Genomic DNA, 19,359 nt, shown 5'->3' with positions numbered 1-19,359 from the left:
CAATTGTATCCAACCACAATCCCGCATGCAAAACTTGAAAGGACAGAATTACCCTTGCATCAGTGAAATTCCGGAAAAATGTTATAAGCTATGGACTTTTAAATTCTTACTGCATTTTGGACTGTAAATTGATGTAACTAAAGTGTATCCCTTGTTTGGATGAGATGGAGGAAAGGGACTTCTGTATGTATGTAGCCATTTTGGGAATATAATATAATATTTGTATTGTGCGTTGGGACATGATATGTTAGATTTAAGGTCCAGTGAGGCCATTGCATTTATTTTTTTGTATTTCAATAGGTTGTAGAGGGACTTTTTCTGCGGAGGTCATGCCGAAATTTTATATATTTTTTTATTATTATTTTGGTATCCTTTTGGGGCGTTACATTATGTGAGAGGGTGTGGAAATTTAATAACAAGAAGATTAAAACAAATAAATAAATAAAACTATGGGGTGGAGGCAATAGTGGGATTTTTTTGTAATTTCAGTAGGGACAATTTTCAAATTTTTTAAGTTGATAATTCAGAAGAAAAAAAATTGGTAGGTATAAAATAGCAAAAAAGAAATTAATTTCTGGCCTTCACTAGATCAAAAATCCAAAACTAAACTTAAAGTACTCTATAACACACCAAAAAATAAAAAAAATAATAAAAAATCTTGTACTTGAGGCATGATGAGTAGTTTTATCATCAATTAGGTAAATTTCGAGATTTAAAAATATTCTAAATTAATTCTTAAAAATTACAGGAGAAAAAAAAAATTCCTAAACTAAAAGTTGACACAAAAAGTAAAATAAAAGAAAAAATTACGATCACTGTCGAAGGAATTGAATGACACTTGGAGTTCTGATAGATGTTCAACACTTCCCGCTCTAAGAAGACTAAGCCTTTTCTTCATTTGTGTGAAAATGAGAGTTGACAGAGAGGCTGGAAGGGGTTTAAGAAGTGTTGGGAAGAAATTTTAGTTAAATGGTCTTTTTGCTCATACAAGTTATGAAGCAAAATTAGTTACCAAAAGTTATTGATTGGGTCACACATTTTATCATGAGCATGTGACTAAATGTGTGTAGGTCAACCCTCGTAATTTATAAGGTTGGAAGGTTGAGAGGCATCAAACAAACGAATTGTACTAGTCGTACATTAATTTTCGTAACTCAAGCGGTGGATAGAAGAAACATATGTGAACTGGTTTCCTTAGACCAAACATAAAATTTGGGCTCACATGTGAAAGTGCCCAAATTGTTATTGAACGGCTTACTTTATTCTAAAATCTGGGCTTACTCTGAGCATGACTGAATGCATATTTCGGTGTGCACTGTCACATCCAGAATTTTCTAAAAAAATTCTCTTATATCATTTCAATCTTTCTTCTTTTCTCGTTCTCGGCTTGCAGACCCTATCTCCGATAGATATTATATATATACACATATATATAATATGCAACAACTAAATCATAAATAATTAAATTTTCAATTGAATAAATCACCAAATCAAAATTAAATAATCAATCTTAATAAATTTAAAAAATTCGGGTTATCACAATCTTCACCACTTAAAAAGAATTTCTTCCCCGAAATTTAGATCCAACAATCTTCGTATACCCGAAAACAACAATAACCACAAAACAAAATTCATAAATCCCTACCCCAGGTGATGTGAGATACTATGATATGTAAGACGTTGTGGTAGTTACCAATGCTAGTCACCCGCCCACACACTCCGTAACCGTTGTGGTAAATAGTCGATTAGTCACCCGCCCACTAAAAAAAATAATAACAAACCCGGGCTACCTGCCCAATCATACTAACTAACCATCCCAGTAGCTGCCAGTGAACACCATCCACCCACACACACCTGGCTACGAGTGGTAGCTAGCCAGTACTACACACTCGCCCACTCACACCCATCTACATCATCACTACACTCACACTTCCGACTAGGTACAAGCTCTAATACCATTTTGTCACGCCCCGAATTTTCTAATAAAATGCTTTGATACCATTTCAATCTTTCTTCTTTTCTCATTTTCAGCTGGCAGTCCCTATCTTCAATAGATATTATATATATCTATACACACACACACACACAAACACAAACACACACACATGTATATAATATGCAACAACTAAATTATAAATAATTAAATCTCCAATTGAATAAATCACCAAATGAAAATTAAATAATCAATCTTAACAAATTAAAAGTCATGAAATAAATAAAATTAAAATCTTAAAAATCCGGGTCATCACATGCAGCCTCTCAGAACGCTCCATAATTCATTATCGGACACATACAGTTCCTTTTATTCTTGGTGCACCCGGCAATTTTCTGAACTTTTATTCCTCGTGCACCCGGCGATATTCTCCCGTAATTCACTATAAAGCACATGCAATCCCTTCCATCCCTCATGCATCGGGCAATTTTGAAAATTTTCCATGAGAGTGACCCCAAGGAAATTCGAATTACCTCCAAATTTTAAGGTATGAGTCTTTACCATCATGTTATCCCTTGATATTAAATGGAAACATATTTGATAATTTTATTTATTTATTTTGATAGTTCTAGAACTAGAAGTGTTCAAAAAACGACGTTTTCGTCTGAAAAAAAAAAGGTTAAAAATGCTCTTACATCATATAATAAAATAATAGTAAAAAAAAATAAGCTGCTGTAAAATGACGGTTTGGGACACGTACCAATTCCCTTCCCTTCACTCTACATTCAACGTAGCAATATCAGTTTGCAGAATCAGAAAATACTCTATATATACTATATAGAGATATATATACACAAGTAGAAATACCAGTCGATCAGCTGAGTTAGATGCTTATTATTACATTTAATTGAACAACTATAGCAAATGCATATCATATAGGTGCATGTGCATATATACTGTCCATTGCTGAAGCGCATTGTACTATACATTGAGAAACTTTAGTCCAATTTGCTGTGACATGCCATTCTCAAGGGAACTGGTGGATCTGAGAATTCTCCCGTGGAAATTTTATCAAAGACAAACTTAGCTGCTGCCTCAGTGTAGTGAACTCCATCCCAGTTTACTCGAACCGAGGGGCGTTCACACGAACCGATGAATATTTTGCTGCCATTAACAGTGACAGTATCTCCACAAAGTCCCACACTACTAAAGTTGTACCTCCCTCCATAGCCGCAGCAAGCAACAAGTGGATGCTCAAACCCTGCAGTTTATAAACATAACATAAATGACACATTCATATTTATGTCTATATTTTTATAATGTTTGTTCCTATGCTGATGCACTGTAAAACTATGTTTAAATTGGAGTTTTTGTTGTATGGCATACCATATTTTTGTGGTTCAGTACAGAGGGAGAACTTGACAGAGTACACATCAACATATGTGATTGCAGCTAGAGGAAGGTCCTTTCTGAGTTGCACAATGGCCTCCTTCAACCTGTAGTTAAAGTGCTGAGCTAACTCATTGTAAGGCCTCACGCAGCCGGCACTGTCCATTTGAGCTGCTGGAAAAGTTGCCAAGGTAGAGGGAAGGCAGCCAATCGGTCCTGTGTTGTGGATCCAAAACAATCTAGCTCCCAACTTGTATATATTCTACATCATATCACAATGTCATAGTTATAGCAATTCCATTACCACATTTTTAGTCATGCCCCTTTTTTTTTTTCTCCTCAAGTTATCAAATGTAACCCATCATAAGAAAGAAAAACTACACGTATGATATATGCAGCACTTTTGTGATGAAGATTATACCTTGATGTTTGTAGAGAACCTGTTTACTATATCTGGGACAGAAGCATTCACTTCCTCTATGGAAATGTTACTAAAGACACCTTGACCTAGGTCATTCTGACCAATATCAAATGTGTACAAGGCTTTTGGAAAATCTTCCAACTCGGGCATTAGATCCTTGTATATCCCTCCTACAAGTGTGATTGAATTCCAGATTAACAAATGGGTAGACATTTAAAGAGAGAATGTAGCACATATATATATTCAAAAAGTTCGAGCAAACGCCCACAGGCCCACAATATTGCACCAGGCAGGGGTCGAACACTCAACCTCCCATTGATGAACATAGCAGATTTTGAAATGAAATGGCACTGCGCAATAATATCATTTACCTATTTTCTTGATAATTTGTGATCTGTATATGAATTGTGTGAACTGCCAGTACTGTGCATCTAAGTAGAAGGGGCTGGCTCCGCCCACTGGAATAATGGACCGTGGTGGTGTGGTGGTTGCTGATGCAGTGGCGAAATTTGCACCATTGGTGAAGTTGGACCCCAAAGAATTGAGATAAGCACCGAGAAATGGGAGTCCAAAACTTGTAGCTGCAGTGGCACAATTTGATGACAAGGTAAACAAAATGGAAGAAAATGACAATTTGCTACAAAAAAAAATAATAATAAAAATAAAAATAAAAATAAAAAATAAAAATAAATGCCTCATTTAAAATGACAATTTGCTTGCATTAGCCATGTCCTCCTTGTTATTTTCACTTAATGAATACAAGTGTTTGATATTTTTCACCTTATGTCAAAAGGAGTGTCCATGCAGTTCCATGGACCTAACCACTGAAATGAATATCCCCAATCTTAGTCATGCTAGCCTTTTGCACCACTATAAAACATTGTAATGACAGAAATGTATGCCTAAAGTAGTCTAAAATTGAAGGTGATACTGATAGATACATACCGATGAAATCGATGATGAGACGTCCATCTGAGAACCTCCCTGATGGCATGCGAAAGAAGGTTTCTCCATAAGGTGTCTTGGTCCAATTGAAGGCTGCAGCAAGTCCACCAGTGTCCGAATTCGAGTCGCCAAAGTTAAAAATTGCCGGAAAATCACAACTTTGCATAGCAGAAACAGGGTTCAGGACAGTGGCATAGCACAGAAGAAACATGCAAAAACAAGAGAGAGGAGACACGGTCATTGTTGGACACTCAATGTTGTGTTGGGAATCTAGAGATGAAAAGTTTGGTTTGTGTAGTGTGTGACAGTATACTTTTCAATCACTTGTCAAAAGAAACTTCTCAATTTTATTCATAGCATGGTATTTTTTGGCTTTATTTCAAGCCCAAACTTAATCTTGTGTGTTCTTTGATTGATAGATGTGAATGTGATAACTAAATTTCAAAAAATTGTTTGGGATTAGTTAAAGGGTCTTTTTCTCATACAATGTCATATGACTTGACTTTCAAGAAAATTGTGTTACGAAGTGGTCAAATTATCAAGTTCAAGAAATGCGGGATTCAGACCATAAACATTGTTCAAGTGCAATAATAATTGAACCACCAAAAAAAAAAAAAAAAATGCACGAAATGTAATCAATAAATATATTCATGTGGGTTGCACGTGATAGATAAAAATTAAAGATTTGAAGAATTTTATATAAAGTCTAACATATTTGATAATAGTAATTGCAGGAGACAAAATAGACTAATTTTATATGGGTAGATGTTAATGTCATCGTGATGATAGTCAATTTTTACTCACATAAATAAGTCGGAGTTAAACTATTTTGGACTTCAAATCATTATTCATTTTATAAAGAAAAGAATGGACTCCAAATAATTATTCATTTTAGGGTTAATTTCACTGACACCCTCTCAGGTTTGGTCAAATATCACATTAAAATATCTTTTAAAAATAATTATCACTCACATTACAAACATTTAATTCATTTTTCATTTACATCTCAAAAGTTACTTTTCAAGTGTGTTAGATACATTTTGTATGTAAAATGACATTATTACCCTTCTAATTATTTGTTAACTTTAAAAAATATTTAAATAACTTGAATACCCTTTCACCTTTATTATATAAATTTATAATTATTCTTTACACACACGCGCATATATATATATATATATACAACCACCTTCAATTTAAAATTAAAGGTGGTTGTACATGATATATAATTCTTATTATGTACACCAACCAAATTATAATTATTTTTAAAAATTATTCTTTATATATATATATATGTGTGTGTGTATGTATACTATATATCATGTACACCAACTAAATTATAATTATAAATTTACACCAACCAAATTATAATTATGAATTTATCATTATTCTTTATATATATATTTCTCATCATCTACACCACCACCTTTCTCCACCTTTTCTTCTTTATATGCATCCATATATCTTTTTCTTTTTCTTTTCTTTTTTCTTTATTTTCTAATTTCCTTTTCTTTTCTTCATTACTGCCGGCAAACAATTTTTCTTTTTCCTTTTTATTTTATTTTCTTCTTCTTTATTACTGTCCGTAAAGAAGAGAGGGAGAGGCCATTAATAAGCAATTAATAATTCTGACCAGTAAGTCAGTAACTTTTAATGCCTTGTGTTATGATGCCATTGTTTGTCTGGCTGTGGCTGCTCATCTCCACACTGCTTCCATTATTGCTACCTCTACTGCCCTGCACCCCATGTGATCTAGGGAGAGAAAGTATATAGAGAAAAACATTGGAAGGCAAAGGAGGAAAGCTGCATAGCAAGATATGCAGATTACTGTGCAAATGATATGTTTATAATCAATCATATAATGCTCCGTTACTGGCCAATTGAACCCAAACCTGCCGACGTTGATGTAACAGCCGGTAGCAACAAGAGCTACCGAATGATGACCAGGAAACTTCCATGGACGGCGACAGTCGCCACCCTTCTCCCAAGTCTCTGACTCTCTGGGTCGCTGTTTGCGACTGAAGCTTTTCCCGCTACAACCCGCATCGACCTTATTCTCTGATCGCCAGGTCGCCTCGCAGTGACCTGGTCCCTCTTCACCGGCGATCACTTTGTCGCTGCTTCTCTCTCGACACCGGAACGTTGATAACAGCAACCAACATGGTCGCTAGTTCTTCTCATACACCAGCCACCTGGTTATCTTCTTCTTGGTGCTGGTTACTGCCCTTTCTCCTTATACCAGGTCACCCGCAGGGACCTAGTTTGATCTCCATGGACGGCGACCCGGTGGTCGCCAACCTTTATCATCAGTATGGGTTGCCATAATGGTCGGGCGGAGCCGGGATTTGAAAGTAGGGAGGCTAAAGAAAAATTTCAAACAGAGGATTTACTAGAGAAAAAAAAAAAATTCTAAGCAAAGAACAGTTTGGATTAGAAACATACGAAGGTACTTTTTCACTTTAAAATTGTGTTCGAAAGAGTAAAGATTAAGTGTTTATGATACTTGATACCAAGTTGAGTTTTGCCGTACAATTTGAGCAAGTTTTAATTGTTTATAAGTTTTAACATTCAAATTGATCACACGGTTCTTCTGCAAATTGAGAAAAAGAGAGTTCAAGGTAACAATGTGTTTGGGTTTGCAACAATGTGTTTAGATTAGGCTGGGCTAAATGTTTTTTTATGAATTGGACTGGGTTGAATGGCTGATAGGAAAATGAATACTAATACATGGGCTTAGTAGTACTGAATAATTTTTTTTAATTGGACCTGGGCCCAGGTTAGCCCATTCATGGCTCCACCCCTGATAATGGTGACCCAGAGTAAGATTATTGCGTTGCGGTTAATGCGACCTTTTGGGTGAACCCAAATTCATCAATGTTAACAGTTTATGATGATTAGGGTTTGTAGTGAGAGAAAGGTGGAGTGTGAAATTTGCACGGTAAAGGTATTTTAGTTGTGATGTTTTCAGTTTTCTACATTTTTCATTTTTTCGGTAATTCGTTGATGTAAGGGTATTTCGGTTTTTTCACATTTTGTGTACGGATTTTTAGTTGAGTCCATTGCACTTTGTGCATTTTAATTTATGTGGATTAAGTGGTATTTGTATGTAGTGCATTTATATGTGTGAGGTGTAAAATGGAAGAAAATGAGAAGGGAAAAGAAATTTAAAAGTGGTGGGAGCCACCACTATATCAAGAGTGGTCTAGAGACCACATTTCCAACCCTCATTCTCTCTCCCTGCTGAATCTCTCTCTCACTCTCTTGTTGTGCTTTTTCTTTTTCTTTTCTCTTTCAATCTTTGAATGAGGATATCTCACTCAATACTTGGTGGATTGGAATGCCGTTTGAGGCAAAACGGAAAGCACGGCGAGCTCTACGCGTTCATACCAACAATTTCAGCTTTGAGTATCCCCTTAGCTTTCGAAATTGGAGACCCATTTTAAGGGTTTTACACAAATTGAGGTAGGAACCCTTAATCCATGAAATCTTGTGCTTTAGTAAATTGATATACTTGATTTGTGTCTTAGAATGCTTAATTATGTTAATTATAGTTTAAATTGACTTGATTGAGATATATGAACATATGAGAATGTGTATTAAATATGTTGTATGAAAAGCATGCTTATATGATAACCATGGAACTATGTGGATTAAATGCTTTATGTAAAAAGCATGTTGATGTGTTGATTTTCATATGCCAAAAATGTTAGAATCTTGTTATATGCCGTTATGTGGTAAATCCTTTGGGAATTTTTGTGAACCATGCCTTGTTAGTTAAATTTGAACTAGTCGTGGGATTATGAGCATGGACATAGCATTGATGCATTCATGCACTGGCATTGGGCATGAAAGGGAAAAAATCGTTTTGAAAAGAAAAAGAGAATTTTAGGAAAGTATTTTAATGAATCGGTTTTGTGAAAACCCGGTCGCCGCGGGAGTACCAAAGGGCTGGAAGCTAAATATAGTCTAGAGGGAACTAGGGAGATTGCCCTAGCATGGTTGAGCTAGCTGGGCCTCATAATGACGCCGCGGGGGTACCAAGGGTCAGGGACACTAGCCAATCCTTCTCTCGTGTCGCTGCGGGGTCACCAAAGGGCGGGTTATATTAACAGTTTACAAGTGATGGTTTTGATTTTGAAAACGGGGAGCGACATCGGCATGCATTGCATTCCCATTGCATTATGTTACTTATATGGAGATTGATTATTATATTGTGGTTTCCCTACATGGCCTGATCCCCATTCTCATTGCTCTATTCTATGTTTGGATTCACGGGGACACAAGAAGCGTGTCTTAAGTGCTACCTACTGAGCTTTATGTTTACCCTATTATTTAATAATTTTTTTTCAGGAAACGGGAAAGAAGTGGCGGATGACTTTTCACCACAGGCCTAATTTGGATTAGAAGACTTCTTTTTGCTATTTTTGTATTAAGTTCCATATTTTTGTAAAATCTTAGTTTGTTATATTTGGTATAGAGATTTGTGAACTTTTGTTATTGTAACTATATTTTGGGACTGTAATTATGATAATTTGGATTAAACGGTATGTAGATGTTCCTCCATGAGATGAGCCATGTTGAGGTATAATGAACGGATGGATGGGATGTTGTAGTATATTAATTGTATTATGTGTTGGGTCAGGTTAGAGGTGTTTTGAAAGGGCAGGAAGGGTCATTGTGTTTTTTTTATTTGAGCAGGTAGTTGTAGTCCCCTTTTTAGGGGAGGTCATGCCAAAATTTTTTTTTTAAATGGTATCAGTTTAGGGTCGTTTTATTAGTCTTTTCAATTTTTTTATTTTTTACAATAAAAGTCGGGTAAAATTGACTTTTTTCAATCATTTTTAACAGTGTCATTAACTTAAAAAAGCATTTGGGGTCTGAGTGATAGTAATTTTCGAAAGTTGTTTCTATGTGATATTTAACCAAACATGACATTTTATAGAGAGTAGATTGTACGATATTGTAAGTGGTTAAAAATAAAAAATAAATAAGTGTCGTATTGCTCTAGGGGTTGGGTTGCTTCTCGCCAACCCCTTATCTAGGTAATTGCCTATATAGGAGTTTGTATTCGAGTCTTACACCCTCGGCCTTGATTTTAACTACTAACGCTAACATTCTTGTCATAATAATCATAATAATAATAATAATAATAATTAATTAATAATTTTCATTCAAAAAGACTAAAATGCGCCTATATCAATATTGGGTAATAGAATAATATTTTAAAAAATAAGCTATTGTAACTGACCTATTGGGGATGTCCCAAAGCACATCATACCCTTTTCCTCCGTCTACATTCAAAGCATCAATATCGGTTGCAGATTCACAAAATACTCTATGCATACACATATATGTGTGTGTTTCTGTGTGGAGAGAGATACCTCGCCTTCTTCCGCTTTTGTGCAACGAATGGTGATATGTGATTTTACTGTTTCTTCCATTTCTTTTCTGTGTATGTTTCCAAGAAATTAGTCTGGTGTTTAAGTGGGTGCAGAAGATTGCACAATATTGATTGGTTCTCAGGTCATCGAATATTCCGATCCTCAGTTGAATAAGCAGTCGTTGGCGTTAGAGTTACGACTTCAAGGTACCCATAAATTTGCCTGGTTTGTTGCTGTTTTTTTTTTTCAATTTGTAGAATGATTGAATCCAACCTCTTTTTGTCTCTCTCTCTATATGTAATATTTTATATGTTATTAGATTTTTTTTAAAGGAAAAAGTAAGTGGGCCCCACCCATGTTTTAAACACACAAAAGGCCATAAGGCCATTGCACGACTCCATTATTCTCTCTCTCTCTCTTTGCTGCAACCATTCTGCTCTCGACAGTTTCATTTTTCTTTTTTCTCTTTACAACTTCAAACCTTGATCTAGTTATTTCCTTTAGGAATTTGGTAGAACATTGTGAAGCAAAGTCGGAGAGCTCGTCGAGGCCTTCAATTTGATAGGAGCCAATCACCATTTGGCTAAGCCTAGGGATTCCGAAATTAGGGTTTAGATTTGGGGATTTTGGGGGTTTTCACTTCTATTGAGGTAGGGGTGTTCTAATCTATAATTTCTTGGCCTTTTGTGAATTTTTCCCCTTAAATTTGATCCTAAGCATGCTAAATTTTCATTACCTAGTTTGTTGTTGTTGTTGTTGTTATGTGTAATTAAAATGATAACTGTGTTCCATGAGTTATTTGAGGTCATATATATGTCTATTTTCATTGCGATAAATGAGCATGCTTAATGTTTGATATGTTGTATGTTATATGATTATTTATTTATTATCTTGAAAAGAAATGGATGCTATGGTTATAAATAAAATAAATGAATGTTTAGAAATTCTTATTGAATTGTGATGACAATGTAAATGGAATGTGTGAAAACCTATAGTTGAATTGATAAATTGAAACACACACATTCATGCATTCATTGGGAAAGAGAAAGGGGGAAAAATATTTTTTTTTAGAACAAACGAAATTATTTTGGGAAAAATATTTTTTTTTAGAACAAACGAAATTATTTTGGGCAAAATATTTTCTAAAAGTGTTGCGAAAACCGGACGCCTAGGAGGCGCTTAGTGGTTCATGATGTTGGTGTAGTCTAGAAGGGAATGTAGTTGAGTTAACTAAACTGGATGCGACGCCTTGGAGGTGCCTTGTGGTCGTGGATAGTTAACCAACCTTCCTTTCGTGACGTCTTGGAGGTGCCTTGGGTCGGATTACACTAACGGTTTAGTTGTTGAAACGGAATTGTTTCGGAAATGGGGAGTGATATTTGCATAACATTGCACTTCATGACATTGTGGTAAAATTGTGATTGGTTGATATTTGTTACATACTTGTTATTGTGGTTGAGAATATGCGTTTCCCTATGCGATGATCCCGTTCACTTTTTATCTATTCATTGGATGGATTCACGGGGACATAAGAAGTATGTCTTAGACACTTCCTATTGAGCTTATGCTCACCCCATTATTTTTAACATTTTTCAGGATATGGAAAAGAAGTGGCGGACGGCGATCCACCACAAGTTTAGACGAGCTTGGGGATCTATTTTATTTTTGGTATCTTTTGTATTAGAACTTTAATATTTTGTAAATGTAATATTAACTATCTTGTGAGACTTTAGTTTAATTAGTATAATGTTGTAAGCTATGGACTTTTAAATTCTAACTACACTTTTGGACTGTAAATTGATGTAACTAAAGTGTGTCCCTTGTTTAGATGAGATGGAGGAACGGGACTTTTGTATGTATGTAACTATTTTGGGAATGTAATATAATATATGTGTTGTGCGTTGGGACAGGATAGGTTAGATTTAAGGCCCAGTGAGGCCATTGCATTTATTTTTGTATTCAACAGGTTGTAGAGGGACTTTTTCTACGGAAGTCATGCCAAAATTTTTTATATATATATTTTATTATTTTGGTATCCTTTTAGGGCGTTACACTATATATATATATATATGGGTAAATTTCACTTACCTCCCCTAAAGTTTATCAATATCTCACATAGTCCTCCTCTATGTTTCATAATCTCACTTACCTCTCCTATTTATGACTTTTTTACCGTTTTGCCTATGGCATTAGAAGGGCAAACTGGACATGCAGGAGAATTAATTTGTTACATAAACCAGAAACTCAAGGTAAGTAAGTGAAATTATTTATGTGAGATATTTACAAACTTCATAAAAGATATGTAGAATTTATCCTAATATATGTTCATCTTTCGAAAGAGATGGTTAAAAGTTGGTAACTAAGGCCATCTGTAGCGGGCTAGCTAAAGCCTTTCTTTAGCGATTTGTGAGCCCAAACAGCATGTAGCGGGCTAGCTTAATTGGGCGGGGCCACTTTGGCTCGCCGGCTACCTCGCGGTGTTCCGTGAGCTGGCCGCAATCGCTATATATATATATATTTTTTTTTTTGTTCTTTCCTTTTGCAAAACGACGCCGTTTTGCCTGAGTTTTTTTATTTTTTTTCAAACGGTCCTGAACATTGCCTTAAAAACCTAAAAATAGGTTATTTTGAGCTCATTTTAAAAGAAAAAAAAAAAAAAAAAAAATTCATTAAATAAAAAATATATTGTTTAGGCACTGTTTGTCCCAAAAAAAAAAAAAAAAAAAAAATTCAGCCAAAAATAAATTAAAAAACCTTTTTTTTTTTTTCCCCCTTAAAATTTGGTTTTTTTATTTTTATTTGTTTGCTTTAAATTTTAAATGTGTACCATAAATAGTGTTTTTGGACGTTAAGGCACTGTCTGGTTTTTTTTTAACTTTATTTTTTAAAAAAAAAATTAATTAAAAATTTTAAAATCACTTCTCTTCTATAAATACCCCAACTCCTACAATCATTCATCACATCTAACACATCTCTATTATTTACCATTCAACTTATTTCTTCTTTTATTTTCTCAATCTTAACTATTATTTTCAAACTCATTACAATTCCATGGATCCTCGACATCCATTTTATTATAACACCCAATTCAATGCATTAAACGATGAGTTTTTGCCATTTCCCGGAGACAATATCAATTATTATGGAAGAGATTCTCAATTTCCTTCTCATCAACCATCCCAACTTTCCTATCAACCATCCCAAACTTCTCATTAATATTGTGATACTATTCTTCCACAATCAAGTAACTCAAAACCCCCGGCAAAACAACCAGTTATCCGAAATAATAATTGGACCAAGGCTGAAGAAGAGGCTTTATGTTGGGTGTGGATGTCCATTACCTCTGATGCGATTACGGGGACAGACCAAAGTAAGAAGAAGTTATGGGAACGAATCTCGGAACAATATGTACAACATATTGGTGTTCCTGCAACTGACCGAAATGAAGGTTTGATGAATCGTTGGTCGACGATCCAACAAAAAATCAAAAAAAAATTTAGGTGCATGACTAACATTGAAATAAATCGTCCAGTGGCTTCAACAGTAATGATATGGTGAGTTAGTTATTGTTTAAATATAATTCATAAATATTTTAAACAGTCGGCTTTTAATTTTTTGTTAATTTTTTTGTGTAGATGATAGAACTAAAGACCTGTTTCGTAGCCAAACATGTGGTAAATTTAAGTTAGAAAATTGCTCAGAGATCTTGAAGCATAACAATAAATGTCATTCACATTGTGCCAAACAAGTAGAGAAAAAAAAAAAAAAAAAAAAAAGAAGAAGAAGAAGAAGAAGAAAAGTAGTGGTGGATTTGATTTTGACATTAATGAGTTTATTGAGCTCTCATTACCATCTACTCCGTCAAGTCATGCAACCACGACAGATGGAGCTTCAACTGAAGAATTACCACACATGGGGGAAAATGATTCACCCAGTGTGGAAGAATATCAACAACTACAATGACGAGCAAGAAGAAAGCGGCAAAACAGCGTCAAGCAAAAATGAATTCAGTATTTGAATTGCAAAATTCATTCGTTTCAAATTTTAATGATCTCAAATGCCGTTATGAGGGTCGTCAGGAGAAAATGAAGGATTCCCTAGTGGCACGAGAGGTAAGAAAAACGGAGAAATAGAAGATGAAGCTGTGGTAATCCGGATTTTTTTTTTTTTTTTTAGAGTTTAATTTATATTTATTTCTATCATTTTTAATTGTTGAGATTGATTATAAAAGATGTTAGGTCTTGATTTGTTAAATTTGAAAATCTTTATTTTATTGTACTGATGGTGGTTGATTTGGTTTTGTTTGATTTGTATATGATACATATGTACGCATTTTGTGTCTTAAGGAAAGTGAACAGATGGCAGCCAAATGGGGAAAGTAAAGTAATGAAAAGTGATCGATGGAATGAAAAGATAAAAGTGAGAAATGTGGCAGCAAGGTGCCGAAATAAGAGAAGAAAATGGTGATGGTGATATTCGCGGGGCCCACAAAGAGTGATTTAGTAGGATTGAATTGATTTTTGTTATATATATATTGTATCTGTTGAAGCAAAAAGGGGCTGCCAGCCGATTTGAGTGAGAGAAAGAGGTATTGTAATATGATAGTGGTGGGACCCACAGCTAGGATTTGTTTGGTTAAAAATTCATTTGGGTTTGGCTATTCACGTGGTCTTACTTTTTCTTTGTGGCTGATGTAGTTGCTAGGTAAGATGTATGGAAAGTAAACATGAGATAGAGAAAAGAGAAAAAAAATTAGATTGAGGAAAGATACAGAGTAAGGAAGAACGCATATACACAAAGAGCCGAGAGTTGAGAAACAGCGAGAGGAACTGAGTTTTTAGAGGGTGGTCCGAGAGGTTGTAAAGGAAGTCAGGAGCTTGAAGACTTGATGAAAATTTCTTTTTCAGTATGTGATTTTCTTCAATACTTGAGATAGGGGTGCTCTAATTCATGTATTCTTTGCCCTCGGTGAATTTTTCCTCATTAATTTGATACTAGCATGCTTAATTGGTGTAGAACCCTTATGATGTGATACAAATGTTGTATATGAAATTTTATTGTGTAAAATAAGTATGCCATGTGCTAATTGCTATTTTGTGATGAGATGTATTTAAATGACAAAATTTGTGTATGTATATGTTGGATTTATTGTATGAGTGCATGTTGGCTTTTTTTAAAATTCCTGTTAAAGCATGCTACGTTGTTGTAGTTGATTACGCATGATAGAAGGTTATGAATTGTCTTGATTGGTTATAGCATATAACATTCATACACCTCATTGGGAAAGAAATGGATGTTTGTTATAAAAAGTAATGAAATTGATTTTTGGGAAATTATTATTAATATTATCTTTTAAAAAAAATGGAATTATTTTGGGGAAACGTTTTCGAAAGTGTTTGTGAAAACCCGAACGCCTAGGAGGCGTCTAGTGGTCCATGGTGTTAGTGTAGTCTAGAGGGGACTAAAGATTGAGCTAACTAGGCCAGATGCGACGCCTTGAAAGTGCCTTGTGGTTGTGGATAGTTAGCCAATCCTCCCTCGTGATGCCTTGGAAGTGCCTTGAGTCTAATTGCACTAACGATTTGGAAGTTGAAACGGTATTGTTTTGGAAAAAGGGGAGTGACATTACATGGCATGGCATTGCATTGGCATACATTGTATATTTGGTGGTTAGACGACTTGCGTGTGTATTTGTTGATATCACCATTGTTTTACTTGTTTTACCCGAGGCATGATCCCATTTACTTGTATTCTATTCCTTGTACGGATTCACGGGGTCGTAAGAGGTATGTCTTAGACACTTCCTACTGAGCGGTTGGCTCACCCTATTTTATTATTAACATTTTTCAGGATACGGGAGGGAAGTGGCGGACGACGCTCCTCCACAGGTCTTAATGGGTTAGTGGACTGTTTTGACATACCTTGTAATTATGATCTCATTTAATTATTATTATAAACCCTAGAATGACACGTATAATATGTACTGACATAGGAAAGGACGGTAGTATCCTTAGTTGACCTCGGGTTCGGGTAGGACCCGGTTAGCGATTTGAACCCACGGGTTCGGGTCGTTACAAATTTGGTATCAGAGCAATGGTTCGAAAACCAGTAGGACGACGGGTAGAGGCCTACCTAGGGTTGTGTGGGAGATCATTTGCATTATTTATGTGACTATTTGCTAAAGTGTTTTGCTATTTGAAAAAGGATGCTTAACTGTCTACTTGTTTACATGTTTATGTGTTTACGGTTTTGAAAAACATGCTTCCTTGCTATGTGTTTGCACGTTTATATGTTTATATGCTAAAGTTTCTGTTACATGGCCAAATAATTGATGATATAACCGTGTAAATGAAATGTGAAAGAAAAGAAAAACATGTTGATTGTGTATAAGGATTATGGTGACGAAAAGTGGTAGGCACGGTGTGTGCAGCTCTAATTTAAATATTAATGTGACGAGTAATGAGCACGGTATTGTGATGGTTATTAAGCATGGTTATGCAAGTATTTTAAAATAAATAAATAAATTTAATTGATGGAGTATGATTGTATCATGATATGGGATACGGTTATTATGCATATATGTATACATGTATAGGAGTATGCGGTTGAGTATGGATGGTTGTGTAAGTTTTGACTTGAGTAGGCGACGGGTTCGGTTGCTCCAGGATTGTTTAGGTGCCGATTCTTGTCGAACTAATGGCGTGGGCTTCTAGCTTGTGAATTGAGCTATTTGGCGTGTAGTCAACCTGATCTTTTAAGTTGCATTTTGTGCAGTGCTTAGAGCACGACTTTAGAGCAGGTTCATATTTCATGGCATGATGCCTTTGTTGTGTGTGAGTTTCATGCATTGGTGAATAGGTTCTGGTGACCGTGGAAGTGAGAGTTTCGGTATGACCTTAGAAGGTCAGTGTTTATAAATTAGGTCACGATTTAGTTTAGAGGTTCTTTATGAATCGGTCGTGGTAGGTGTGATAGCGGTTGTTAGAGTCACGAGTGTGGTTTAGGGGTCGTAGATATGTATTTTGGGTTTTCTGGTATGGTCTAAGGAAACGTGTTGGTTATGGTTGTTGAGAGGAGGACTTGTTGGACTCTATAGGTCCAGGGTGACGTAGGCATTGACTGAAGTCATGCCAGTATTGGGTGATCGGCTGTTTGATGTGATTCAGTTCGTGGGTTGTAAGAGTCTGTTTTAGAGACTAGTTCGTTGAGGAGTGTTTTATATTTCGGAGAGCTACAAGAGTGTGTTGCGGGTAACTAACTCTCGGTGAGTTGATTGCATGGCTTGGTGGATGAGCGGGATTATAAGTTGTCACGGTTGTCGAGAAAGTCTCGAGGTGGGGTATAATGGTCAGTTTTAGTTGTGTAATGCAGGATTACATTATAAGGCAAGTTGTATGTGGTCATTAGTGTGTTTAGTTATTTACGGATGAAGTGATTGATGGCAGGTACTATGTTACCAAATAAACTATGTTTTAGAAATTGCAAGTTGTGGACTAGAGTTGAATTTTATGTTGCATTTAGGGTATGAAGAAATAGTGCTAGTTGTTTGAGGATCCGAAAGAATGATGATAGGAATGATTAGGATGAGGGTGATCCCATAAGTTTAGTTGGTAACCCCATTTGACTTTTGTCAAGGCTAAAGGGGGTTCTGAGGAAATGGGGAAGAGGGGGAGTAGTGACGTTGAACCTAGGGTGTGAAGTTTTCTTGTTTAGGCATGTAAATTGTCTTAGAAATAGTGGTTTGGTGGCCAGTTAAGCGTTGGTGATTGATTGCATTATAGATGGTTTGAGGAAATAGTTGGGTGTTAAGCATTCTGGGTTTTATACTCGTTTTTGTTTTAAGGATCTGTCGGAATGACATTGCCGTATAGAGATTCTTTTCTAGTGGCAAGTAGTGGCTGTTGTGAAAGGTATCGAGAGTAATGTTTATTCTTTTGTTATGATGGTGTCATAGGAAAAATTGCTTGGTAGTGACTTGGTGATCTAGTAAGATGAGAGGTTTGAGTTATCATTCGAGGATGATAGTAGTAGAGGCATTATAGTGTGATGTTTAGTATTGATGAGCATAATGGTTTGGGATATGATCAGAGGGATTTGAGAGTATGAGTTGTTGTTGTATGTTATCACGTAGGTGATGGGGGTTGTATATCAGTTCAGGTGATGGTGAGCAGCTCAATCTTTAGAGCCAATGAGGACGATATTGCCAGATAGGCACTTTTTTCTTTTGACGAGTCAGTGGGTTGCTGTGACTGAAGTCACGAGTCTTGTGTGCATGGTGTTTAAGGGAGTGTAGCATAGAAATGTAGAGAGGGATTAGATGTCGTGGTGTCATTTCACGATATAGAAGTTGTCGGTTGGGGGTGACTAATTCTAGGTAGAACGGGACGTGGTGTCCAAAAGACTGTAATTATTTTTGGTGCTAGTGTGCCGTGAGCGTCGGTACTTTTATCTGATTGATTTTAATTAGCAGGGGTATCACGGTATATAGTATGCGAGGTTTCTGTGTTGATAGAGCGTGACAGTCCATTAGTGGTGGGGTCTTCTGGAATCGAGGTCGTAACCCCATATGTGTTTCTAGTTGGTTCTTCTCCTTGTGTGTAGGGAGTTCATTTCATTTTAGGTGAGATTGGGTGTTCATGGTTGGACGATTGGTAAGTAGAATGTGACAAGATGTCGAGTGCATTCAGGTGCGAGTCATCAGTCTCCTGTGAAAGCAGGGTTCGTTACCCTTTCCGTTTGTTCTAATTCTGGCAAGGGCGTCGTTTGTTGTAAGCCTTGTTTTCCCTTTAGGAATTGTGCAGGTTCATGGATGAACTGAACCATGTGGTTTGTTATGTTGTTAGAGTTCACTAGTAAGGTTTGGTTGTATGTGTCGACTCACTCATGCGGAAGGAAGAGGAGTCTTTAGTTTTGTGATACCTATTTTAAGAGTGTTCTTGACAGGTGGTGTGTAAGGCATGAGTTGCCTATTAAGGATGGTACATTTCGGGCAATTTTGTACTAGCGGTGGTGGCTAGGGAATGTATCGTGAACTGTACGTTAGGTGATGTGATGTGAGTCTTGTACTTGGGTGCTTTTATAGATGTTTGATGTGAGTAGTCTCTTGAGGACAAGTATTGGTATAGTTTGTGTGTTAAGTAGCTAGAGAGTGATTGTGTGATTCCATTGAGGAATAATAGGAGTGATTAACTTTAGTTTTGAGGTTTCAGGTATGAGATGGTCGTATTATGTGTCTTGAAGAAGTAAGAATTGGACTGAATGATGTCATGGAGTTGTTTACCTAGTGTGGG

General features: G+C 36.0%; 1 protein-coding gene across 1 annotated transcript; it reads right to left on the bottom strand.

Annotated features, from left to right (window-relative positions):
• Positions 1–2,897: 2,897 nt before the first annotated feature.
• On the bottom strand, positions 2,898–4,901 carry LOC132274532 (esterase-like). The gene is made up of 5 exons (XM_059775830.1): positions 4,689–4,901; positions 4,115–4,324; positions 3,744–3,913; positions 3,320–3,584; positions 2,898–3,194 (listed from the first exon to the last, which is right to left on the bottom strand). The coding sequence occupies exons 1-5, from the start codon at positions 4,897–4,899 to the stop codon at positions 2,932–2,934; spliced, it is 1,119 nt and encodes a 372-aa protein (XP_059631813.1). The 5' UTR covers positions 4,900–4,901; the 3' UTR covers positions 2,898–2,931.
• Between the last annotated feature and the right edge of the window lie 14,458 nt (positions 4,902–19,359).

Source organism: Cornus florida, unplaced genomic scaffold (assembly GCF_030987335.1).
Source record: "Cornus florida cultivar Cherokee Brave unplaced genomic scaffold, ASM3098733v1 CherokeeBrave_3.0.0_Hap2_Chr09, whole genome shotgun sequence".
NCBI lineage: Eukaryota > Viridiplantae > Streptophyta > Magnoliopsida > Cornales > Cornaceae > Cornus > Cornus florida.
The sequence above is the reverse complement of the archived record's forward strand: the minus strand, read 5'-3'. Positions and strand labels throughout refer to the sequence as shown.

Excerpts from the sequence above, each read along its gene's own strand:
- LOC132274532 (XM_059775830.1), bottom strand. The coding sequence starts at position 4,899 with ATGTTTCTTCTGTGCTATGCCACTGTCCTGAACCCTGTTTCTGCTATG. Across the intron at positions 3,914-4,114 it reads ACAAATTATCAAGAAAATAG|GAGGGATATACAAGGATCTA; the intron begins GTAAATGATATT and ends TCACACTTGTAG. Across the intron at positions 3,195-3,319 it reads TACTGAACCACAAAAATATG|GGTTTGAGCATCCACTTGTT; the intron begins GTATGCCATACA and ends TATAAACTGCAG.